Source organism: Larus michahellis, chromosome 15, assembly GCF_964199755.1.
Source record: "Larus michahellis chromosome 15, bLarMic1.1, whole genome shotgun sequence".
Lineage (NCBI taxonomy): Eukaryota > Metazoa > Chordata > Aves > Charadriiformes > Laridae > Larus > Larus michahellis.
In genome coordinates, this window is record NC_133910.1 from 13,943,142 (window position 1) to 13,967,567 (window position 24,426).

At 64.3% G+C, this 24,426-nt stretch overlaps 2 protein-coding genes across 2 annotated transcripts; both read left to right on the forward strand.

Annotated features, from left to right (window-relative positions):
- The first annotated feature begins 2,964 nt into the window (after nucleotides 1-2,964).
- On the forward strand, nucleotides 2,965-19,887 carry FIBCD1 (fibrinogen C domain containing 1). Its single transcript, XM_074608850.1, has 7 exons — nucleotides 2,965-3,070; nucleotides 8,097-8,573; nucleotides 9,547-9,706; nucleotides 10,417-10,553; nucleotides 16,314-16,410; nucleotides 16,749-16,928; nucleotides 17,241-19,887. The coding sequence occupies exons 1-7, from the start codon at nucleotides 2,999-3,001 to the stop codon at nucleotides 17,498-17,500; spliced, it is 1,383 nt and encodes a 460-aa protein (XP_074464951.1). The 5' UTR covers nucleotides 2,965-2,998; the 3' UTR covers nucleotides 17,501-19,887.
- A 2,289-nt stretch (nucleotides 19,888-22,176) lies between these two features.
- Nucleotides 22,177-22,563, forward strand: QRFP (pyroglutamylated RFamide peptide). The gene has a single exon (XM_074608582.1). The coding sequence runs from the start codon at nucleotides 22,177-22,179 to the stop codon at nucleotides 22,561-22,563; it is 387 nt and encodes a 128-aa protein (XP_074464683.1).
- Nucleotides 22,564-24,426: the final 1,863 nt, after the last annotated feature.

Genomic DNA, 24,426 nt, shown 5'->3' on the forward strand with positions numbered 1-24,426 from the left:
GCTGGCTGAACAGAACGAGGTGGGTAAAGTGCCACCAAAACCTGTCTCACGGTGTCCTACTCCCCAGAGGGTCCCATCCCGCAGGGGGCACGGAGCCAAGCTGTGCCCACACCCTGCCTGCCACCACCGCTGCAACTCTGCCCACTGTCTTGGACCACAAAATAGAAAATAGCACCTGAAACTAAAAAAAGAAGACTCATTTTAGTGCATGGGTCTCATCCCATGTTGTTTCAGTTGTTTTCTGCCCCCAGGCCAAGCCGGGACGCCCAGGCAGCATGGGCAGAGCTGGCTCAGGGAGGGGAAACTGCCGCAGAGGCCTGCTGGCATCTTCACATCAAACATCTCTCCCGTTTCTGCCCTCGGGCCACAGCCTGAGACATGAATCATCCCCTCCGTCTGCCTATCGATCTGGGCCAGGCTGCTGGCAGAAACCCCCTCCCCACCAGCCAAGCTGCCGTCAGCCCACAGGGAGTCCCGTGTCTGACGATGCCCGGCCTCAGTGTGTGCGCAGGTCCTGGGGGTGCACGGCTGCGCCCCGAGCACCCCATCCCTCCCAGCACAGCCCATGGGGCTGGATCTGGGGGTGGCGGGGCTGGAGCCACGGGGTTCAGCTGTCCGGGGACACCCCTTCCCATGTCCCCAGCACCACAGCTCCAGCCATACCCCGTGATGGGTAACGCAAGGTGACACGGCTCGGCGTGAGTCAGTGATGAGCTGGGCCAGCATCCCCACCGGCCCCTGGCCCGCCTGAGTGGCGAGCACGGGCAGGGCTCACCCTGAGCATCGCTGGGGCTCCCAGAAACACGCCCCCCCTCCGCCAGGCAGGCACCCTGCCACGGCTCAGAGAGCCACGCACCCGCCGGGACATCAGGAATGGCGCTGGGACCCACCGAGCCGGACCCTTCACCCGCCCCCTCATGGGCACCCCCGTGTCGGGGTGCAGCAGGAGCATCCCAGCCCCACGCGCGCCCCCCTGCCCAGCCGGCTCCCGAGCATCCCATCCCGCACCAGCCCCCAGGACTCAGTGCGGGTTATGTCAAGGTATGTTGGATTGCAAATTAGACGTCAGCCCGCTGCGCGGTCCCGGCTCCATCTGCAGAAAATTAGTTGCTGGACTTGGAGAGTGTCCAGTTGTGCAGCTCGGCGTGCCTAACACCCAGGGCTGACAAGCCACTGAATCACTCCTCCCTGCGCTGCCAGGCCACATGAAGCCAAGATACATTTCTTTTTAATGATAAGTTTTTATTGTTTGAAGTTCAGCTAAAACAGCTTTCCGGGTGCCCGCGGCCTCCTGCTTCCAGAACGGCCGAGTGGTGTGGGGACGGAGCCCAGCTGGTGCGGGCACGCCAAACATCCCACCGCTGCAACGAGTTGGACGGTCTCAGCTGTGAGGGGAAGTCCTTGAAAACGGTCTGTGGGGAAGGAGCTGGGCTGCCAGCCACGAGCATCGCCCGCTCAACCCACACAACATCGCCGCAGCCAAAGGCAGGATTTACACCTGGCTGGCAGACAACACACACACATACACACACACGCGGGTACCGGCCGCTCAAGCACATGGCTGTGCTTCCCTCCCCGCCCCACAGAGCCCTTCGGCACCGTTTGCCAGCCCAGCATGCACCACACTTCCCAAAAAGGGCTGCATGTCCTGCAGAGAAGCCGCTTGGAGCCCTGGCCCCCAGCACACACAACCTGTCACCCCTGCGCCTTGTCTGCCACCGCAGGGAGGCAGCCCCCACCCCAGTGAAGCCCCACGGGAGCTGCTGGGGGGTCCCAACTGGGGCTGAGCCCCAAGGACAGAGACCCGGGGGGTTCAGAGAGCAACCCCCAGCCCTGTTGTGCCTCCTGTCCAGGGCACAGCTCCCACGCCGCAGGAGAAGTGTGCAGGGGGGCTGCAGGACGCCCCCCAGGAGGTTTCCCAGGGGCTTCTTGGCATCGAGACAGAAACCAGCCTCCCCCCAGCCGGATTAATGCAGGGCTGAGCCGTCGCTGCTCTCACGATGCTCCTCCGAACCTCTTAGCAACGCTCCTGCCCGCAGGTCAGACAACCGGCAAATAAAAGATTTAAGCGAGGTGCCGCAAAGGTACGGTAAAGAAAACCACATCCCGGCCCGGAGAGGTGGCGGTAAATCAGGCCGGGGAGGGACTCCTGCGCGGGAGCCGGCAGCACGCAGGGCCAGCACCGCTGCTTTGGGCTGAGAACACTGGGGTTTGGGCAAGTGGTGCTCCAGTGGGCATCGGTGTGACCCTGTGTGCTGGGGGGCCCGGCCACTGCCTCCCCCCAGCCAGCACCAGCTTTCCACCGTGCACTGGGTTTTGCTAAGAGGCCCCCAGCACTTTGGCTACCCCTGGGCACACAGGTTTGGGGGGGGCGAGGGGGACGATGCCAATGCCCCCCCTCCTCTCTGCCCATCCCTGCCCACTGGTGGGACTGAGCGCCGTCAGCATGGGGTGCGGAAATGGGGACCGTAGCGTGGGAAAGGGGGCGAGCCCCCCACCTGACCCCCGGCCCCCTGTAACACCCCTGGCCCCGCTGGCCCCAGCCCCCGCCTTACCTGCTGCGGCTCCTCCAGCTGTGCCGCCACATCTGGGCAGCTGCGGAGCCCAGGGGCGGGAGCGGTGGGGGGGGCGCGGATCCGAAATGCCTCCGGAGCCGCTGGGGCGGCCGCGGGGGGCGCTCGGGGCAGTGCTGGGGGCGGGCAGGGAGAGCCCCCGGGGCGTCGCCGGGCGGCGTCCCCGGAGCGGGGCCGGGGGAGCCCCGGGGGGAGCGGGGCGGGCGGGGAGGGAAGATCCACCCCCGTGTCCGTGCCCGTGTCCTCCCTCCCTTCCTCCCTCCCTCCTCCTCCTCCTCCGCCGCCGCCGCCGCCGCCGCCCGTGCTCCCGCCGCCGCCAGCCGGGCAGCGCGGGCGGGCCGGGGGCTGCGCTGCCGGGTGGGGGGGGTCCCGCAAGGGCTTGGGGGGGGAAGGTCTGGGCACTTGGGCTGGAAGTTGGCGGCACGATGGGGAACGAGCGCTGGAAAACCATGGGAGGAGCCTCGCAACTTGAGGACGGGCAGCAGGAGAAATCGCAGGTACGGCGCGGGGCGGGGGGGCAACGGGGGGCAGAGGGACAGGGGCCAGACCGGGGGTCCCCGGAGCCCCCACCGTTCCCCCCCCAGCGAGCTTGCGAGCTTTTCTCCCGGTGCAGCTCGGCGGGGTGAGCCGCTGCTTCTCCCCCCAGGGCTGCCTCCCCTCACCGCCCCGACACCCCCCCACCAATTATTGAGTTTATTCATTTGCAGCCAATGTCCCCTCACCCCCCGGCGCCGCGGCTGCCCCTCGGCCGGGCAGCGGGCGATGCTCCGGGGCTGCCCCACACGCCTCTCCTGAACGGCTGCACGTTTCAAACTGCTTAAATAACCCCGCACAGGGGATTTTGCACCTCGGCTCCTGCTGCAGCCGGAGCCATCCCTGGTTTCGGGGGCTCCTGGCCGTCTGGCCCTCTCTCAACCTCCAGGAGCCCCCCCGGTTTTTTGGGGAGAGGCCGGCGTTGCGGCGGGGTGCGGCGAAGCGCGGGGGGCCCGGCACGTGCCGGAGCCTGTTTGCACAGCCCGCCGCACGTGCGCCAGCCCCGGCCTCCAGCCGGCCAGGGTGCCGGAGCGGGGGAGGGAGCGCAGGCACGGCACCCAGCGAGCGGGCAGGACTGGGCACGGCACCCAGAGAGCGGGCAGGACTGGGCATGGCACCCAGCGAGCGGGCAGGACTGGGCACGGCACCCAGAGAGCGGGCAGGACTGGGCATGGCACCCAGCGAGCGGGCAGGACTGGGCATGGCACCCAGAGAGCGGGCAGGACTGGGCATGGCACCCAGCGCGCACACGGGACAGGGCACGGCACCCAGCGCGCAGGCAGGGCCACCGTGTGCCGCGCAGTGGTGCACCCTGGGCGCGGGCAGGGCGGGAAGGGGTGCGGAGTGTGGGCAAACGTGCCTGGGGAGAGCTGGGGGGAAAGCGAGTCTCCGACGGAACCTGCGAGACGAGGGAAGGAGCCGGCAGTGCCAGCTCTCCCTCCGCAGCCATGAGACTCACTTGCCCCCAAGTCTGCCACTTCCCCGTCACCCTTCCACCCGCAGTGATGCGGGAAAGGGACTTCTGTCTGACTTCTCCCTTCTGCACACCCTTCTCTGAGCCCTCTTCTGCCCGCTCAGCTCCCTCGCCTCGCTGGAGAGGGGCTGCCTCAGACCCCCCCCCGAGAGATAAACCTCGCTCTCCTCTCCCGGTGCCGGCAGCGCTGCCTCCCCGGTGCGCAGCCCCTCCACGCAGGCGACCGATGGTTTGCAAAGGGGGCACAGAGTTTGTGCTGCAGCCGGTGATGGGCTCCCGGCTCCCATAAGCTCCGGTGGAAACCCATCCCAGCCTGCGTGCCTGCTCACCCACAGACCTGGCTCCGGTGCGTTCCCCAGCCATCTCCTCTCCCCGAGCCGCAAAGCGCCGTGCTGTAGGAGCGGCGGCAGGCAGGCTTTGGATGCCGGAGGAGAGCAGGTACCAGGAGCAGGATTCAGTTCATCTGCCTCCGTGCCTACGGGGAGTGAGCAAAGTGCGGCCTCAGGCTCCGGGAGGGCGCGGGGAGCGGCGGGATGCAGGGGGGGCATCTGGGGTACAGCCCTGCCCCCGGGGGAGCAGGGACGGGGGCTGCAGCCCTGCACAAAGCTGAGCAGAGCTGGGCAGGCAGGGAGGGCGCAGAGGGACAGGGACAGCGGAGCAGCGCAGGGCGAGCGGCAGGGATGAAAAATGAGCTGCTTGAGCAGCTCTGGAGCGAGCAATGGCTTAGGCGGGGTATGGGACTGTCCCCTGCTTCCCTGAGGCTCTCTCGGGGCTGCATGGACCCCATCAGTAAGAAGGGGGTACCTGGACTAAAGTTTGCCCCAGCAGCTGAGCCTGGGCGATGCAAACCACGGTGTCCACCTGCCTCAGAAGCACCACCTGGGTCCTGGTTTGTAGCTGGCTGAGGGCACGGCTCAGGGGCAGAGCACCCAGGGCTGCCCACGATTGCTGCCCACCATCCAACAGCGCAGAGCTTGCCTGGTGAGCCGGCAAAGAGCCACGGCTTCGTCAGGAGCAGAGGGCATCTCCTCCCCAAAGAGCATCTCCCACGGCAGAGCTCAGCCTCTCCCACCACCACGCTCTGTCCATGCTCCCCGGGGGCCTGCCCACCTCCGACTCTGCTCCAGCTGCCTCAGGGACAAGCTGGCTCTTATCCTTCCCTCCCCACAGGCTGCACCTGCTGGAGCTGCTGTCTCCCACGGCCAGCACAGCCGCTCGCCTGTCCAGCTGCCTGAGGAGGCTGGGGACGCCTGGGGGGGATGACGGGCACAGGGGCTGCAGGTACCCACAGCCCTGGGGTGCAAAGTGGCCCACAGGCTGCTCATGTGGCATACCTGGGGCACCAAGGACCTGTCCACCATGGGGCATGATGGCCAAGCATGGAGCTACTGCCTGAGCCAGCACACGGCACGGAGAGCCCGGCTCAGCTTTGTGCCCGGGATGTGACGGTGCCTCAGTTCCTGCCTGGGGCTCCCTCCCCAGCTCCAGAGTAGGTTTGCAAGTGAAGCTCCACTCATCCCGAGCACCTCCCAGCCTTGCAGCTTCTTCCCTCCTTAGGAAGGAGTGGTGTGGCGACATCAGGACATCCCATGGAGGGGTTCCCAAGGGGACATCAATAACCGGGGCAGCTGCCACGTGGTCAACAGGGAGATGTCCTGCGGCTGCCTGAAAGCCTTGGCAAGAAGATCCAGGAGCCCGAGACCATGCAATGGAGGGCAAAACCCCCCGGAGCCACGAGGGCCGTGGCCATGGTGGGGCAGGAGCGTGTGGCAGAGGCGGCTGCAGGGCCCCATGCCGGGAGCTGGGCGAGCAGAGGCAGTGCTGCTGTGCTGGGGGGTTTGGGGGGACCCACACCCCAGTTTGGAGCATTGCTGGTGCCGCTGGCTGAGCGTTTCCCTCCTCTCCCCACTGCAGGTTGCCAGGTAACACAACCTGCCAGCAAAATGCCGTGGGACTCGTAAAGCTGCCACCGCTCGGGATCTCGCGGTCGCAAGCAGTGGGGGTCACTTGCGAAGGGGCTCGGCCCCCGGTTCCTGCCACAGTTCCTGGTGCCGGCAGGAGAGCAGCGATGCTGGGGCTCGAAGGCTGGAAAACAGCTGGATGCAGCTCCTGGGCAGAGCTGTGGGATTTTTGGTGTGTTAAAGTGCATTTGGGATTTTTGTGGCTGCGGGAAATGGAGCATCGGCCGTGCACAGCTCTGCTCCTGAGACCGCTACTGCTCAGACGGGTCCCTCGGCCATCGCAGCCCATCCGTGTGTCCCATCAGGCACGTTTTGAGCTGGGGACATCAGCGTGGTGGGGAGCAGCAGCGTGTGGGATGGGAGGACGTGGAGCCAGGGAGCCGAAGGTGCTGCGACAGCCAGGACAGCCACGGGGACACGCTCCCTGCTCACCCCACGTATCCCAAACCACTTGAGGCTGGCCTCCGGTCAGCAGCCGTCCCTCCTGTCACTTCTCCGCTCGCAGGGTGCCGAGGGGCCGGGTCGAGCGCAGGTCCTGGGTGTCTGCGTGAGGGTGTCAGTGATGGGCATCTCCCACCTCCATCTGCCACTGTCCTGCTGCTGCCGGGTGCCGCTTGTGCCCCCGAGCCGGGGCTCCGTGTCCACAAATGCTGGGTAAAGTCCTCGACCGTCTGCTTGATGAAAGCTCCCCTTATTGCCTTGGACGTCTCCTGTTAATGCACACCGCAGGGCTGGGCCTGGGGCTGCCTCATTACGGAGGTCCCCGCAGGGTGGCTTCCCATTCAGCCCCGCGCCGTTGCATCTCCAGCCTCGCTCTGTGGGCTGGGGAAGAAACCCGGAGCATCCCCCGTGGCTGATGGGGCATCCGTGGCCCCCTGGCCGGCCAGCCCTGCCGCAGCCGGGGTCACCTTAATGCAAATGGTTGCGGGAGCGTGAATGAAATGAAGGGTGCTTGAAGGAAGGTGTCACTCCAGATAGATGTGCACAGGAGGGGACAGGGCCTGGGAAATCTTTGCAGATGCAGCAATTTTCCCCTCGTTTCTGGGGAAAGTAGTCTTTGTCTCTCCGAATCTGCAGTTTTCTGGCAGCCCTGCAATTCCTTGTGACAGCCGTGGACGGGGTCAGGGGAAAATCACAGCCTCTGTCCCGCAGGTGTAATGAGAAGGAGGGGGGTGGGACGGGGGGCTGATGGGGCTGGGTGACAGCTCGCTCCATCCACGCTGACGGCGCTGGCGCTTCTTGCTTTGCAAGGAGAAAAGGCTCCTGGTGCGCAGGGAGCAGGTCCTGCAGGCTGAGCCAACGCGTCCCTGTTGCGGCAGAGCTGCCGGAGTGGCTCAGGGGGGTCAAAGACCTTTCCCACAGCGACTCCCCCTCGCCGGGAGGCTCTGCGACGGGTCCGAGGGCTTTGGGAGCAGCTCTGCTCCCCTCCAGCAGGCAGCGAGGGCGCAAGGGGGACGGGGACGTGTGGCCCCCCGCAGCTGGGAGATGCCCTGTGCGGAGCAGGTCCCCACAGTGCTCAGGGCGACGTGGTCCCAGCACTGATCCACAGCCTCCCCTTGCTGCTGGGAAGAGCCCCTGCCTTCCCTCCCCTCCCTGCTTTCCCCACGGTCCCCGCTCCAGGGAACACAAGGGATGTCCCTTTTTTCCCTTTTTCTCCCTGTATTTGAGCCCAGGGCAGCAGGGAGCCCCGCACGCACCTCCCAGGGAGCCGGGGCTGCTCCGCCTGAGTATCACCGCCTTAAATAAAACATGCCAGCGGGAGCAGGCGGCCGCCGCACGTTCACTCTCTTTATTATTTCATACCTCCGGCTCCCAGGCGGGTTTAGCTGCTTTGCTTGCTGAGCGCTCGCCCATGGCCTCTGCGTCCCTGGCAGAACCGCAGGGCTCCCGGAGTCCCCGCATCCCCTCCTCTGCCACCACCCCCGTGTCCAACATCGCCTCCCTCATTGCTGGACCCCCCCAAAGCTCATGAGGGTTTGAACACACCTCTCGGATGAAGGGGAGCGGGATGGGTCCGTCCGAATGGGTCCCAACAGTGTCCGTCTCTGTCTGCAGAGGATGAGCTGCGGGTACATCCTGTGCACCGTCCTGCTCTCGGTGGCTGTCCTCCTGGCGGTGACGGTGACAGGGGCCATCCTCTTCATGAACCACTACCACACACCCGTCACCGAGTCGCCCCCCGTCATCAGCACCAACCCCGAGGAAGCCAACGCGCTGGTCACCATCGAGAAAGCCGACAGCTCCCGCATCAACATCTTCATCGACCCCAACTGCCCCGACGCGGCGGGCACCTTCGGGCGCCTGGAGGGGCTGCAGACGTCCCTGCTGCGCGCCATCACCGACCATGACGCCGAGGCCAAGGCCACCAAGAACCAGCAGAAGGCCCTGCTGGTCACGGTGGCGGACGAGGTGGCCAAGCTGCTGATGCACGCCGTGCAGCTGCGCGCCGACTGCGACGGCCTCAAGAAGGGGCACAGCGCCATGGGGCAGGAGCTCAGCGCCCTGCAGGGAGAGCAGGGCAGGCTCATCCAGGTGAGACAGGGCTGGGAGAGCCACATGGGGCTCCCTGGGGACAGAACCCCCCTGTCACGTCCCCAAGGGCATAGCTGCTCGTAGCCCCTGCCCACGGTGTCCAGGGGGGACCTCCAGCAGAAGGAGCCGAGGTTTAAGGCAGGTGCCTGGGAATCGCAAGTTAGGAAGCAAAACTTCAGCTCCAGCTCATCAGCCATCTGCGTCTCGATGCCAAATGGCCCCGGTGCCAGCGAGCCGGCTGTGCAGCCTCCCACATGGGGGGTTTCCCGTCGCCAGGTCCAGTCTGGGGGCTCCGAGCTGAGCCGAGCACAGCACAGGACCATCCCAAGGGCGGTTCATGCAGCAACCAACCCCCCCCCCCCCTTATTTACAGTCCCAAAAATTTCTCAGCCGATGAGCTGTGTTGAAGTGCTCACCTGGGTCTGCCGGGGGTCTGCCGAGTGTTGTACCAAGACCCAGGGCATGGCTGGATGCTCAGCTCCGTGCCCATCCCTCCTGGTGCTCATCGCCCTCCGGCTGGAGCTGCTCCATCCCCACTGCTGCGCTTCGCTCCCCATCCTGCTGCTCTGCCGCCGCCACCCCATGTCACTTGCTGGGCCCGGGTCACCTCGGGGGACATTGGAGAGCCGGCGGCTGTCTCAGGACACGGCTATTCCTGCCGCCTCCGCAATCCTGTCCCTTGCCCAGAGATGCTCTTTATCCCACGGGGTGGCGGCACTGATGCACCCAAGTTGGGGGGTTTCTCAGCCCCGGTGGCAATAGGTGCTATCTGGACCCTGACCCGGGGTCAGAAAGCACCAGGGATGCATATGGGATCTGCTGTGGCTTTTATGTCCCCACCTGGTCCCCACCAGCCCATACCCAGGCAAACACCTGGGGAGCTGTGGGAATGGGCAGAGCATCCTCGTGGCGGGGTGGTCAAGCGGCTGGAAGGGGTTTAACCTTGTCCCCTCTGTGTGTCCCCTGCCCACAGCTGCTCTCAGAGAGCCAGACCAACATGGCTCGGCTGGTGAGCTCCGTCAGCGACGTCCTCGACACGCTGCAGAAGGACCGTGGTGGTGCCCGGCCCCGGCCCAAGGCCGACCTGCAGCGAGCGCCGGCCAGGGGAGTGCGGCCACGGGGCTGCTCCAACGGTGAGATGGCATCCCTGGGAGAGGGATATGGCTGGGGATGCTCTCGGCAGGTCTCTGCCTAAGAGGAGGGGAGGGAGAAAACCACCTGAGATGGGGGAAAGGGCTTTAATACAGTGAGGGGGGCTGGCAAGAAGATGGGGGAGATGGATAGTTGTGTCCTAGAAGGGGTGTTTCTCACCGGGTGTCCCCTAGTTGTCCATAAAGCAGCCTGCAAAGCCAACACAAAAGCCACCTCACACCCCTGCAGACCCACGCAGACATGGCTGGGGTAAAAGCAGAGCAAGAGGTGACCGTTCGCCTTCATTCGGGTGCAGAGGGCAGCGCTGCACGGGACTCGGAATAAACAGTCACATCCATCATCATTTGGTTAAGATGAAGCTGAGTAAGACTGTCCTGGGGCTGCGAGCACATGCCCGCACTCTGCCTGCAGCTGCCTCTGGACATGGGCTCCCTCCTCCCCAGCTGGGTCCCAGCCTGTCCTTGCCGTCGCTCGGGGACATGGGGTCGGTCCCCGCTGGCCGCCCAGGCCCCCGGGCACTGCTCACCCTGAGCATCGGAGGAGAAAGGAGGGAAAGAACAAGGCAGCACCGAGCCGCCAACTAGAGCTGGCAGCAAGGTTGAGAGCCTGAAAGAAATGGCAAGACATTAAATTAGATCATTAATTAACCAGCTTTCCTCTTGTCCCACCCCATCCCAATGCCCTGCTGCAGGCTCCCGGCCCCGAGACTGCTTTGACATCTACATGAGCGGACAGCAAGAAGACGGGGTTTACTCCATCTTCCCCACGCACTATCCCTCTGGCTTCCAGGTCTACTGTGACATGACAACCGACGGGGGCGGCTGGACGGTGAGCTGCTGCTGTGTTGGGGGCCACTGCGTGATGCCACCGCCAGCCACGGGCTGTCCCCACGCTGGGATGCCAGGGGCGGGAGACATTACTCTTGGCGCCTGGATGTGTCATCGGGATGGGGGATAAATGCCAATGGGGTCTGGCGGTGCACAGGGTACCGGGTCCTGCAGGGAAGCGGCCAAACGGGCTTGTCAGTGTTACCCGTGCTGGCAGCATCGGCAGAGCTGCCTGGCGCTGCCGGCCGGAGCCCAGCAGGGTTCGGGAAGCTTGGCTGGAGCTGGAGGGTGGTTTCATGCCGGGAGCTGGATGCCATGGCTGGAGTTCATCCTTCTCGGCAGGGCTGGTGCCGGGCTGGGGCATGGCATAACTGCAGTTGTGCCATGGGGCAAATGGCTGAGCTTTGCCCCGTCCTCGTGGTCCCGATGAGCCGGAGCTGGGGCTCAGGACGGACCCTGAACCCAGAGTGTTTCGCCTCATCTAACGCAGGGGTGCCCGGGGCGGCTCCGATGCCATGCTGATTCACTCGCTCCCCGGCTGCCCTGTCCGATTTGCTTTGCCGTGGCGGCTGCAACAGCCCCGTAATCACAGTAATGGGGGCAGGGAGCAGGGGAGTGGGGGGACACAGCACTGGCAGCCCCAAGCCCAGAGACCCCCCCCAACCTCAGGGGCTCCTTGGGTGCAAGTGGCCCCAAGCCAGGAGGGCATCACTCAGGGTGCCAGCAGGGCAGCGAGGGTGTCCCCGGGGAGGTGGTAGGGGGCTCATCGGGACGGGGAGGGGCAGGCAGCCTCCCCCTGAGGACACGCTGTGTGAGCCGAGACGGTCAGTGCCCCTCCAGCTGGGTGCTCCAGGAGACAAATCCCCACGATCTGATTCCCCTAAGCAGCTTTGAGCGCTGCCAGGAGGGAGCTTAGCCCCCCTGCCCTTGGGGGGCTGATGAGCCTTCAGCCTCGGGCTGCCCGGAGCCCACCCCAGGCAGGAGCAACCTGTCATGCACAGGTTGGTACCAGCAGCCCCCGCGGGGAAACTGAGGCACAGCACAGTCCCGGGGACCCCAGCTCCTGGGGGGGCTCACAGAGGGAAAAGGCGGGACCCCGCTTGCTCCCCAGGGCGAGGAAGGTCCTTGCAAACCCCGCGCACAGTCTGCACAGCCTCCACCAGCCCCAGCCCTGCTCCAGCGCTGCCTGAAGAGCAGCCCAAGGTGATTAGCAAGACACGCAGGGGCTTATTTAAAGCTGCTGCAGCTGGGAGGGCTCAGGCTGGGCTGGGGAGGGGGCGAAGCAAATGATTTTACAGCCGGCAGCACGGTGGGATCCGGCAGCACGGTGGGATCCGGCAGCACGGTGGGATCCGGCAGCAGGGCTGGCCCGGGGCTGCCCGCAGCTCCACGGTTCTGCCCTGCCTCGGCCCGGGCAGAGGGGCCGGACTGGCCGAATCCCAGCGTCTGGAGACGGGTGCGTCCAGAGCAGGGCCGAGGGTGCTCGCCCCAGGCTCCCATTCCTTGGGGCTGCTCTGCAGCACCGGCTCCCAAACATACCTCCAGTCCTTCAGGGTGTCTCAGCCATCTCCCGTGGGGCTGGGGGGGTCTCCCTGGGGCTCCAGGTGAGCCATAGCACCATGGTGGAGAGCCCGGGAGGTTTCCCTCCCCTCCTCCTCCTCTGGAGCAATTACTCCTGACATTTGGGCTTATTTGCATGTGGGTGGGTGGGTGGAAGTGATAGCAGCAGCTGAATCAATTTTGACTCGGGAGCTGCTGAGCTGAGCCTGAGCCTGCATGGATGGCTTAGAGACCACGGGCAGTGGGGCAGAGGGAAGAGCCTCCCCGATGCCCCGTCGGGGGGAAGCCCGGCCGGGGCTGCTCAGCACCTCCCCGTCCCCATGGCGTGATCTGTGGTGTCACCCTGTCCCCTTGCCGGAGGCAGGGTCCCTGGTTGTTCCCTGTCCCCTTCCTCGGGCAGGCTGAGCAAGGCACCGCTCTCGTCCTCACGACGGCCGCATCCAGCCCCGGGCAGCTGAAGGCCCCTGTGCTGAGCGAGCGATTGCAGCTCTGGGGCCATTTGCTGCCTGTTTTGCATAGTCAAAAAGCAGAAATCTGGCAGAGAAGGCAGCCAGCAGCTGCATCCATGCAGGGCAGGGTGGTACGAAGTGAAGAAACGTGGGAGGGAAGAGCTGGAGAACCCCCAGCACACCCCCCCAGGCTGCTCTGTCCCCCCCTTGGCCCTGCCTGCCAGCAGCGGGGCCATGTTTGCAGCCGGCTGGGACGTGGGTCCGGGTCGGTGCCCGCTGGCATCACCGGCAGCATCCTCGCCTTGTGCTCAGCGCCAGCTTTAATTGCAGTGACTGCCCCGGGTGACCCCAGCCTCACGGCAGCGCCGGGCTGCAGCCGTGTAATTGCCCAGCCTGACCCCGACTCCCCCTTTGACGCTCACCTCCGGCACTTTATTAAAGTAATAATGGGGTGATGGAGGGTGGGGGAGGCTCGGCATCCTGGGAGGCCTGGAAAAGTTGCCTTTTCTGTCTTGGGAAGTCTTTGCAAATGCCCCACGTTCCTCCCAGTGCCCCCGAGCCTCCATCACTGCCCAGCCAGGGCAAAGCCCCCCTGGGATCAGCATCTCCATCCTGTAAGCGATGGTGCCATGATGGCTCCGGCTGCATCAGCATCATTTTCCATGTACAGCATGTAGTGGGAAGTGGTGGGAAAGCCAAAGGATGTGGAAGAAAACGCTGTGCTGGCAGGAAGAGGGCTGTGGTGATGTTAAGTGACAGCTTCCAGCTTCACGGGCACCTGCCGCGCTGGGGATGCTCACGGGGACGGCTTCGCCCAGGCTGCTCATCACCCCCCGGAGGGGTCCCGGCACGGGCTGGGGGGGTTGAGCAGACACTGATGCGTTTACACACGGGCGGGGGTAAGCCAAAGGCAGCGGGTGAGACGAGCCCGGGGAAATGCGTACTGTTTACAAAAGATGTGATTTATGTGTCGCCACGAAGGGGGACGAGACACTTCTGCTGGCGGGGACAGGCAGAGGCCGCCGGGTCCCCGGGATGGGCAGCGCTGCCGGCGGCGATGGGTGCAGGCTGTCACACGGGATCGGCACTTCCCGGAGACCGGCTCCTGCGTTGCTCCCAGTTTGTCTTCTCCATGGCTGAACCTGAAGATGGTCTCCCTGCTGTGTCGGGGCTCAGAGGAATGCTGTGGGGCCGGGGATGTGGGGGCTGTGCCGTGGCTGCTGAAAACATGACCTGAGAGCTGGAGCACAGCGGTGGCAGCAAGACGATGGCTGAGCATCTCCCCAGGCTGTGGCTGTGGTGGGGTTTTGAGCCCACTGGGGGTTTGGTGGGGGCTGGCATCAGGGGGCTGCGGGCAGAGGGAGCAGAGCCCTCCCTCGCCACAACACCACGGCAAGCACAGGCTGGCGCTCCCGCTTTTCTCTGGTTTTAACACATTTTTCTGGGTTGGTGCTTTTGCAGCATCCCGTCCCTGCCCTGCGAGCTCAGCACGACCGGGGGAGGCAGAGAGCGGGGGAGATAAATATTTCAGCCTTGCCTTTAAAGAAGGGAAGGAAATCCTTTTTGCTTAAGAGGGGGTGATGCATATTTGATGAGGAGGAAAAGAGCAGCAAGGCAGGGCTGGGAGCGTGGTGAGGCTGTGGGTCACGGGTGCAGGCAGCATCCCCGTACATGCAGCATCCCCGTACACGCAGCATCCCGGTACACGCAGCATCACGGTGCGGGGGTGAGGAGGAGGCTCCCGTAAGTGAAGCACAAGGAGGGACTGTGCACAAGAGCTGATGAGGATGGAGCAGGAGACGCAGGAGGACATGGGACCTCCAGTGCCCTCCAGCCCTTTCAACCTGGTTTCCAGCCCCCTGGGGCAAGCCGGGCAGGCTGCAGGGCACCGAGGGCTCCTCCGGCACCCAGGGTGGTTGCCAAGCCGTGCCGGGGCTCAGCCAACGGAGACATGCCCCGCACGCTTCCCTGGGCACTGCTCAGGCAATTGGCCTATTTACAACTGTGGGTCAAAGCTGATTAAGAGGAAGCATCGGTGCTGCCTCTGCCGCCTTCCACGTCCGGCAGCGCCGGAGCCGACTTTGTCCGGGGAAAATCAGCTTCGGGCCCCTGTCCAGCCACGCCATCCCCCGCTCCCAGCAAGCCTGAAGAAAGCCCCTTTAAACGGGCTTAACCGCAGCTTCTCAAGTGCTCAACGCAGGGATAAAAATTAAGGCTCTAATTCTAGAAGGTAAGTACAGCAGGATCAGAGCTGTGCCGTGCTAAGGAGCGCGCCGCAGCCTGCGCCGGGCAACCCCGGCCCCAAAAGTGCCCGTCTGGTGATGAAATGGGTGTGAAATTCATGAGCTGGGTCTTCTCACATGCCAGGATGAAACCCTGCATGGGCAGGAGCAGCCAGGGGGAGGCTGCAAAGGAGCATCCCCACAGTGGAGCAAAGCACGGCGGCTTCCCGGCCAGCACGGCAGCATTGCCCGAGCCTGGGATGCTGGATGTGGGTGAACGGGCTCGTCGGCACAGCACAGCCCCAAGGACAGGGTGCTCTGACCCCTTGGCTACCGGCACATGGGGTGGCTGGTCCTAAATCACCCAGCACCTCGTCCCCCCCTGCCATGGCCACAGGAGCGCAGTGCTTGGTGGCAAACGGGCAGGCTGGCTCAGCCAAGTTTAATGCAATTAATCCAGGGCTGGAGGCTTAATTAAGTTCAAATGGTCAGACGCGCAGCAGCGTTTTCTGGATCGTTGTCAATAAATCAAACCCGAAACTACGGATAAAAGGGGATGAAACACACAAGGGCATGACATGCCGATGAGCAGATGGGGGAGGAAAAGGGAAAGGCTCCAAGGAGAAAAGCCATGCTGAGCCCCGGGGATCTGTCTGGGATCTGGGGGCTCTGCAGGAGTCGGGGCGGTCAGTGCCCCACAGTTAATTTCTGTGGGAAACTAATGAGGCTGTCACGGGAACGATGCCTGATAACGGGGTGGCTGCCCAGGAGAGAGCAGAGACCTGGGAGTTTTCCAGGGCACTGAGCATCCTGCCGTTAGGGTAGGTTTAGATTAGACACAGATTACATTGGATATTGGGAAGAAATTCTTTGCTGTGAGGGCGGTGAGCCCCTGGCCCAGGGTGCCCAGAGAAGCTGTGGCTGCCCCATCCCTGGAGGGGTTCAAGGCCAGGTTGGACGGGGCTTGGAGCAACCTGGGCTGGTGGGAGGTGTCCCTGCCCAGGGCAGGGGGTGGAACTAGATGATCTTTGAGGTCCCTTCCTTCCCACCCAAACCATTCCATAACTTGCAGGATGGCTTGGACTGACCTGGGCAGCACATGCTGCGGGGACAGCCGTGTGTCTGTCCCTCCCTCCCTGCCTCCGCTCCTGCCTGCAATGGCAGAGCCCAGGCGGTTTCCTGCGCGCAGCCGGGTGCAGGGTGCCCACCCCTCCCAGGGCATCCGCCCCCTTCCCGCAGGAACACACCGTGGGTTTCCCGAGCTCCGCTCCCATTTCCAGGCAGAGGATCCAGTGAAGTGTTTTATCTGAACCAATTCATCCATCCCCAGGAGCCTGATCTGGCTTTTCCCTGGGGACCTACTCACCAGCATCCCTATGTAATTACTGATTAGAAAGGGTTTAATTTGCGCCCACATCTACTAAGCCGGCGGCGGGGAGGAGTGGGCAGCACTCTGGGGAGGAGCAGGGGGGGCTGCTCGGGGTGCACGGGCTCGGGACAGCCCCACGACTGAGGTGTCTCCCTCCCCAGGTGTTTCAGCGGCGGGAGGATGGCTCCGTCAACTTTTTCCGCGGCTGGGAAGCCTACCGGGATGGCTTCGGGAAGCTGACGGGAGAGCACTGGTTAGGTGCGTGGGGCTGGCAGTGCCTGCTCCTGAGTGGGCTGGCAAAGCCTGGGGGCCTCCCAGGGGATCTGGGTTTCCTTGGGGACACGGGACCCCCCTGGCCAGCACTCACGTCCTAGGAGTGACAGCCCGGGCAGGCGGGAGGGGACGGGGTGGCTGCACAGGGAAGCGATGGGGCTGTTTGCCCGCGAGCTGAGCACAAGCCCGTGGCCGTGCTGCAATAACAGAGCGAGAGCCGGGGGGGGAACCGCTCCCCATCCCACCCCGGCCCCCTCCCCAGGGACCCCCAGCCCTCCCGTCCCTGCCAGGGTCCCCGCGCTCACCCGGTCCCTCCGCCGCAGGGCTGAAGCGGATCCACGTGCTGACGGTGCAGGGCAGCTACGAGCTCCGCATCGACCTGGAGGACTTCGACAACGGCACCGCCTTCGCCCATTACGGCAGCTTCGGCGTGGGGCTCTTCTCCGTCGACCCTGAGGAGGATGGGTACCCTGTCTCCATCGCCGACTACTCGGGGACAGCAGGTAGGGTGGCAGAACTTGGGGGGCACACATTGTCCCATGGGGCAGGGGGAGCCCACGGACACCAAACCCCCTCACTGGGGTCTTGGCTGTCTCCTCCTGCACTCCTGGCTGCATCCCTGCAGCCACAGGGAGCTGGAGGCAGGAGAGGGGCTGTGGTTGGATGTTTGCAGGGTGGGTGACCCCGAGTGCCCTGTACATCACTGAAGGTGCCCCTTCGGGGTGCCCAGGGGACCCCCCCATGGGGGGGAGACAGCCCAAGGGCAGGGTGAGGGGCAGGAAGGGCCCATCGTGGCTCCCGTTCCCCCACGGCAGGCGACTCCTTCCTAAAGCACAACGGGATGAAGTTCACCACCAAGGACCTGGACAACGATCACTCGGAGAACAACTGTGCATCTTTCTACCATGGCGCCTGGTGGTACCGCAACTGCCACACCTCCAACCTCAACGGGCAGTACCTCAAGGGCCACCACAGCTCCTACGCCGACGGCATCGAGTGGTCCTCCTGGACCGGCTGGCAGTACTCCCTCAAGTTCACCGAGATGAAGATCCGGCCTGTCCGGGAGGAGAATTAGCCGGATGGCATGAGCCCCCCCACCCCGTGCCCAGCCCCCTGCCCTTCCCCATCACCCCACAGCCCCGTCCCCCCAGCTGCCACCCTCCCCATCCTCACCAAGGGCTGGCCCATCTTCAAGGTGCCCCGGGGGAGCACCTGTCCCCAGCAAGGGTGGCTTTAGCTCCCGGGCATCCACGGACATCACTGGACCGTTGCTTCCTACTGCCATGGCTCCCCTGTAGCCAAAACAGGTCTCCTGGCCAGAGCATGACCCACGGCCGGTGCTCACGGCTGCGACAGAGGGCAGCGGGGTGCAGGGATTTGGCAAGGAAGGGAAAGGGCTGCCTGGAGGGAGGGAGGGAGGGATGCAGCAGCCCGGGCAGGCTGGGCATCTCCACTCATCTCCATTTTGGGCACAGACACCTGGCCGTGGCCTGGCCGAGCTGGCGAGGGACTGGCAGACACTCGCCCTGGGGAGCCCCCGAGCCCTGCAGAGCCCCTGGGACAGGGATGGGGCTGCTGCTCCAGGGCAAAGGCTCACCCCGTGGGGCTACGGGGGACAGGGGGTGCTCGGCCAGGTTGCAGCCGGACCGTGCCAGTGATTCCTTCTCCGTTCTGCACAACGCTCGCCTCTCCCCCTGCAAGAGCAACGCAGATGGAAAGGGACAGCTATGAACTCCTTCGTCCCCGTCCCGGCTCCTGGAGCACCCCAAAGCAAGCCAGCACGGTGCTGCGAGGACGCGCACCCACACCCGAGCGTGGCACGGAGCTGTTTTGCCAGTGCTGGGGGAAGAGGGAGCATGGCGAGGAGGAAGAGGAGGCAAGGAAGGCTCGCTTCCGGGCACGGCTCTGCCTGCGTTTCACAGCTCCTGCCTCCCAACCAGACCTGCTCGGACTCACGTTGGACTTTCACCATCCCAAAGCGGTGACCTTTCCCGAAACCCTGGACTTTGGACAGCATGCCCACGTGCCCCCGCGCCAGCCCCCTCCGCTCGCTCTGAGCCCGGGGATGTGCATTCGTTTTCACCCAGGATGAGCCGCGCTCTGGCTCGGCACCTGCAGATATTCAAAGCCTTTCATTTCTTCAAATCCCATTAAGGTTTTGCAAAAAGAAGCCCCGAGTGGGGCTTAGCATCTGCAGGGCCCTGATAACCGGGCGGCAGGCGATGCCTTGTGCCGGCCGACCCAAAGAGGGGCTGCCACAGGGTGTGGGGTGACTTCTCCCTCTGGATCCCTGGAAGGACTCTAATTGGGGGTTTAATGTCCAAAAAAAAGGAGGGGAGGGGGACAGCTGGGGCCCTGCCACCCTTTACGTGATTTTGTGCTGGTGCTACAGCAGCGATGGGGAGCAGAGCCCCCGCGCCGGGCCCTGGCCCCAACGAACACCATCAGATGGACAGACAGCCCAAGGAGAGGAGGGAAGCTCCCGCCATCCCTGTTTCCAGCGGGGCTTAAAGCCCTGGGAGATCAAAGGCTCATCTTCCCGGCTGTGGCTGATTTGCATTTCCCTCCGTGCTTCTCCTTTTTTTTAAGCCTTCCCCACCTCAGATCCTGTGCCGGGCATGTCTCTGTCTGTCTATCCTGCCGGGAAATAGGGACAAATGATGCACAGGGATCATTGCAGCTTTCCTCTCTGCCAGAGACATTCCTCAGGTCCTTCGGGTGAGGGCGAGCTCCGAGCACAGCCCCCGGCTCCGTCCCCACCAGCCCTGCCCGGAGCAGCCGCCGCTGGCCTCCTCCAGCGATGGGATTTGGGGGAGTTTAGTGCTGGCTTTTCCCAGCCAGCAGGAGAGCAGGAGCCACCGGCAGCTTCCGAGGGGCTCCCTGCACCCCGCTGGACCCCTCCGGAAAGGGTCCCGCACGGGCGGGGAGCACAGTTTCTGTTCGTTTCTTTCAGTGATTAGCTGTAGCCGGGTTTTCTAGCGCTTGTCTTCAGGACAAGGCGGCACAGGGAGCCATGGGCCCTGCCGGGAAGGCTTGTCCCCTCCCTGGATGCCTCCACCGGTGTTTTTCCATGGCGGGGAGGGGACGTTGTGTGTGCGGTCTGTGGGTAGCACACCCCCGTGTAACTGCCTGTGTCACCCAGGGCCCCCTAATGACTATGTTTTGACTTGCGCGAGAGGTATTTAATCCACGCTGAGACCCAGGATCTCCCAGGATTATTCCCAAGAGTGCACGCGTTGCTCCGCGGCCCCGGATTAGGCTCAACCCGCCCGTGGTGACCCCTCCCTGGAGAGGGGTGGGCCAGGGGCCTGGGACCTGGTCACGTACCTTCTCGGCGAAGCCCTGGGGCGGGCGGTGGTGTGTAGCAGTGCCGTGAAGTCTAGGTCGTGTGTGAGTGGTGTCCCGCGCTGTACATGTGGACTTTCTAAACTCCTTAATAAAAGGAACTCATCGTTAGCTAGCGTGTCGGCAGCTGTGCCCACTGTGCGGTGCAGGGACATCCCCAGAGGAACCTGCCATGGTGATGGCAAAGGGATGCACTGGATTATCGCAGCTCCTGACGGGCTGCAGGTGACGGATCCTTCCCTGTGCCAGGCTCACGGCATGGCTTCCCCAGAAACCGGTACATCATTAGCTTCACCTGCCCAAACTGCTCTGCAAAACTGCTGGGGAGACCCAGGGGGGACAGGGGTGGGGCAGTGGAGGCTCCCCAGGGGCTGCAGCCCAAACCCAGGGGTGGCCCTGGGGCCAGGACAGAGGGTGGTGGCAGGCCTCGGTGCCAAGGGGACCCGCTGCCTGCGGCGATGGGCAGAGCGCTGAGTGGAGCCCCCGGCCCCTTCCTGCTGCGCAGCGGGTGCTGCCCACCCCACACCCCGCTCTGCCCCGGGCAGGAGGGACCTGGGAGGGGACAGCCGAGCGCCAGGCGTTGGGGGACACGCTTTGGCACTGGTGGCTGCGTGCACTGGCCAAGGACGGGGGACACACTCGGGCTTGTCCATGCGGGGCCAGCCCCAGAGTGGGTCTGGGGGTGCAGTGGTCTCTGCCGGGGCCTGCGCACCCACCACACTGCCACGCACGGCTGGGACCCCCGACAGCCGCACGCACCGAGGGGGTGGGGGACACGAGACCCTCCTGTCCACACCAGCCGCCGGTGACAAGGCCAGCTCCCACACGGCGCACACCCAGCCTCTCCTCCAAATGAGGCAGCAAACGAAGGAGGCGCGTTAATCAGCGGTGGTGGCGCGCTCCCATTGTGGCGGCTCGGCCGTCCCCCCTGTCCCCCTCCCCGCCGGGATCCCAGCCTCTGCTCTGAGCGGCCACAGCCCTGCCAGCCGGCCACGCACTCCGGGGGCGACACGGCAATTAGCGCCGGCGCGTATTTAATGGCAGGTAGGGCGGGCTGGCCGGCTCAGTCTGGGCACAGGGCGGCACGGAGCAGGGCCAGGGCAGGTGGCACTGGGGCATCGCTCAAGACGGAGAGGTGAGTGGCCATCGGCCGGCCGTCTGTCTGTCTGTCTGTCTGCCCACCCCTGCTTTCTGCCCTTGCCTCAATGGGCAGCACAGCCGGCAGGGAGGGAAAGGATGGTGGGAGGCAGCTGAGGGTAACAGGCAGAGCCAGGCAGGGCACCCACCGGCACCCCCCGGCACCCAGGAGGGGTCTCAGCAGCCCCCATTGCTGGTGCTGGGAAGGTGCCCCTGGCTCTGGCTGCACCCTGCAATTTGGCTCCATGACGGGCAACTGGGTGCAAAAGGGGAGAGGACAGAAGAGCGGCAAGGTGCGAATGAGGGGGGGAGCACCCCAAAGCGAAGCCCACGGGCCAGGGGGGTGCTGGGGAAGGCTTGGGCTCGGCTGGGTCGGGCGCAGGAGCACCCACAGCAGCCCCCCACCAGGGCAGACACCCTGGCCACCATCACCAGCGGTGACTTTTAAGGCAACACCTCCAGCAAAATAATAATAATGATAATGATAATAATAATAATAATGATAATAATAGTGATAATGATAATAATAATAAATAAATAAATCCATTTGCCCTTTCTGAGCCTTTTCAGGAGGAGGAAGGGGAGGCAGAGCAGTCCTGCCTGCACTCAAGGTCACTCCCGGGGCCGCCTGTGGCCCCGGACCAAGCTCTGTCCCGCCCTGCTGAGCAAACCCTGCTGCCGGGGGGGCACCTCCGAGCCCCATGAAGCAGAGGGATGTCCAGCACCTTCCTCCACACCCGCATTAGCCGGGCACCGCAGGCAGGACCTGCGCACGGGGAAGATGAGGCTGGCTCAGGCGAACACACTTAAGTCCTCCCGGCGGAGCCTCTAAGAGGAGCGGGCGGCTCCGGAGCCCATCAGCCTGGCTAATAGCCCACTCAGCCACCCCCACCCCAGCAGAGCCCAGCTCTCAGCTGCGAACAAGGGGAGTAGCTGCAAGGCTGTAAATTGTGAGCACGGAGCTGCTGAAGAGGAAGGGGAGCAGGTCTAAGGCGAGAGGGAGAGGCAGAGCCCCCGGTCCCCCAGCACCCCCACTGCAGCCGGGTGCTGGCGTGGGGGCTGCGGGAGGAGCGGCGGGTGCCGGAGGGGTTTTCTCGCAGGGTGGCGGGGTGGCAGGGCTGGTTTGCGGGTGCTGCGGCAGGGATGGGGAACGCGTGCTCGCCAAGGGCAGCCCTTCTGCAGCCTCGCGTCCTGGCCGCTGCTTTACCCGCTGCCCAAGGATGCTCTGCCGTTTACCCACACGTCTCTCCCTTCCTCTGCTTCCCCCAGATGAGAGCACCCTACTCGCTGTCCTGCCTCTTCCTCCTGAGCCTGGGGGCCTGCTTCCCTCCCAGCGAGCGGCAGGAGCCCGGAGACCCCGGGGAAGGGACCCCGCTCAAGCCCAGCTGGCCGGCGGGGGCTGAGGACCCGGGTAGCTGCTGGAGGGCAGGAGGGAGGCGGAGGCGCAGCGAGGAGCTGAACGTGCTGCTGGGCATCGCCCGGGAGCTGCAGGGCTACGGCAAGGAGGGCAACGGGCAGCGGCTGGGCAGGCAGGGGGGCTCCGAGCTGCTGCCGGCGGGAGGGGAGAAGCGCAGCAGCACGCTGGGCAACCTGGCTGAGGAGCTCAACGGCTACAACAGGAAAAAAGGGGGCTTCACCTTCCGCTTTGGGAGATGAGGGCCTGGACTGGACCCCCCCACACCTCCTGCGGGTCACCCCGCCCCATCCTTCCCTTCCATCTCGCCTCGATTTGCTCAGACAAAAGGGTATTGCGGGGTTTTGCTGCTGGCATTGCCTTGGGGAGGGGGGGACACCGTATCTGCTCCACTTGCAGCCCTGCTCCAAGTCTCCCATCCCTGTTCCCAGCCAGTGCAATGTAAGAAGAGGAGGGCGCCTTAAAAAGAAGCCACCGCATCCCTTCCCCGATCAGATGTGGTCTTTGCTGGGGCACGGGGCAAGGACCCTGTGCTGGGTCTCCAGTGGCACGGTGCTGGCAGAGGGCAGGGATGCCACCCCAGGACAGGCAGAGGTGGCAGGGCCAAGCGTCAAGGCTGGAGGGAGGAGGGCTGGAGGGTTGCAGCAGGATAGTCCCGGGGGTGACGGTCCCCTGGGCACTGCTGTAGCTGCCAGAGCAGGGCTGTCGGGAGGAGCAGGTCCCTCAGAGCTCTCCGCGGAGTCACTGCTCTCCTGCCTATTAGGGAATAGACCCTCTGGCAGCAAATTCTGCTTAGTGTCAAGATGCCACTTACAAGAGCCAGCTCCTGCAAGCAAACCAGGACAGTTTGAGTTGGCTCCTGTGTACAAACCAGGACAGAGCAGCGGGGTTCGAGAAAATCTTGTCCTTAGAAATCCCTGGCATGAGCACGGAAACCTGCCCTGGCATCACCAGTCCTGCTGCAGTCCCACCGCCCCGCTCACGCCCCGACCCCAAGACCCATCCTCAGGTGCCACCAGAATCCTTGCAAGGGTGAGAAAGTGATGACCGACCTTCAGCATTCTTGTCCCATCACCCCAGCGCTGGCCTGAAAGCCTGGCCCTTCCTAACCCCCTCCCGGCCCCATTGCCACCTATTCCCAGCTGCAGCCGCTGCAGAAATTTGGGTGCAGAGGGGCTGAAACAAGGACCCCGGCACCTGCCCGGGGCCATCAATGGGTGCTCGGTGTCCTGCTCTTTGGTCCCCTCTGCTGCCAAGGGTGCAGCTTGGGGAATCGCTAGCCCCGAAACCCAGCACAGCCACGGCTGTGAAGAACAAGCCCTGCTGCAGCGACTGCCTTCTCCTCCATTGGGCACATTTAGCTCTGCCAATGCCAACGACAACGTTTGCCTTTGTGCCTACCGCTGCAGGCAGAGGTATTAGTAATCAGCGATCTAACTACCTGGCTTGCAGGCACTAACGGCAAGTCAGGCGCCTAATGACTGCTAATATTTCATTGCAGGCACAAAAATGAAGCAGGGCAATTATTTGCAAGCGCTAAATTGCACCCTCAAAATCAAAGACCGTGGCAGTACTTCGTTGGGAGGGGGGGAAATCAAAATCAGTCTCCAAGAGGTGCATTGTAATATCCATCAAGCAGACAGACCACTGAATGCAGCGCTGCCAGGGCTGGTGCGAGCTGTTCTCGCAGCAGGAGCGGTGCGTAAGCGAAGGCTGGACGGAGGTGAGCAGGAACCTGCAGGCGAACGCCAGCCGTGGAGCAGCCAGGTCCAGGGAGGAGCGATGGGGGCACAAGAGAAGGCTCCTCCGGGGGGGAGCTATGTGCGGGTCACAACCCCATGGGTGTGGAACGGGAGGGACTCTGGATTTGCAGGGATACAGATGACGCCGGGATTTGGCCCTGGCACGAGGACAGCACCAGCTGCGATGGCGAAGGAGAGGAAGGGCATCTCCCTTCCCCTGCGTCTCTGCTGCCGTAACCATTTCACACTGCGGGGACCACGCCAGCGACCAACAAACCCGGTGGCACTCGGGGAGGCTCAGCCCACGCAGCCCCCCCATCCAGGCACCCCCAAACCCACCTTCGATCCCCCTCGACTCCCACC

Bases quoted from the DNA above. Each gene is read 5' to 3' on its own strand.
- FIBCD1 (XM_074608850.1), top strand. From the start codon at position 2,999: ATGGGGAACGAGCGCTGGAAAACCATGGGAGGAGCCTCGCAACTTGAG. The intron at 9,707-10,416 runs GTGAGATGGCAT...GCCCTGCTGCAG, and splicing joins GCCACGGGGCTGCTCCAACG to GCTCCCGGCCCCGAGACTGC. The intron at 10,554-16,313 runs GTGAGCTGCTGC...CTCCCTCCCCAG, and splicing joins CCGACGGGGGCGGCTGGACG to GTGTTTCAGCGGCGGGAGGA.
- QRFP (XM_074608582.1), top strand. From the start codon at position 22,177: ATGAGAGCACCCTACTCGCTGTCCTGCCTCTTCCTCCTGAGCCTGGGG.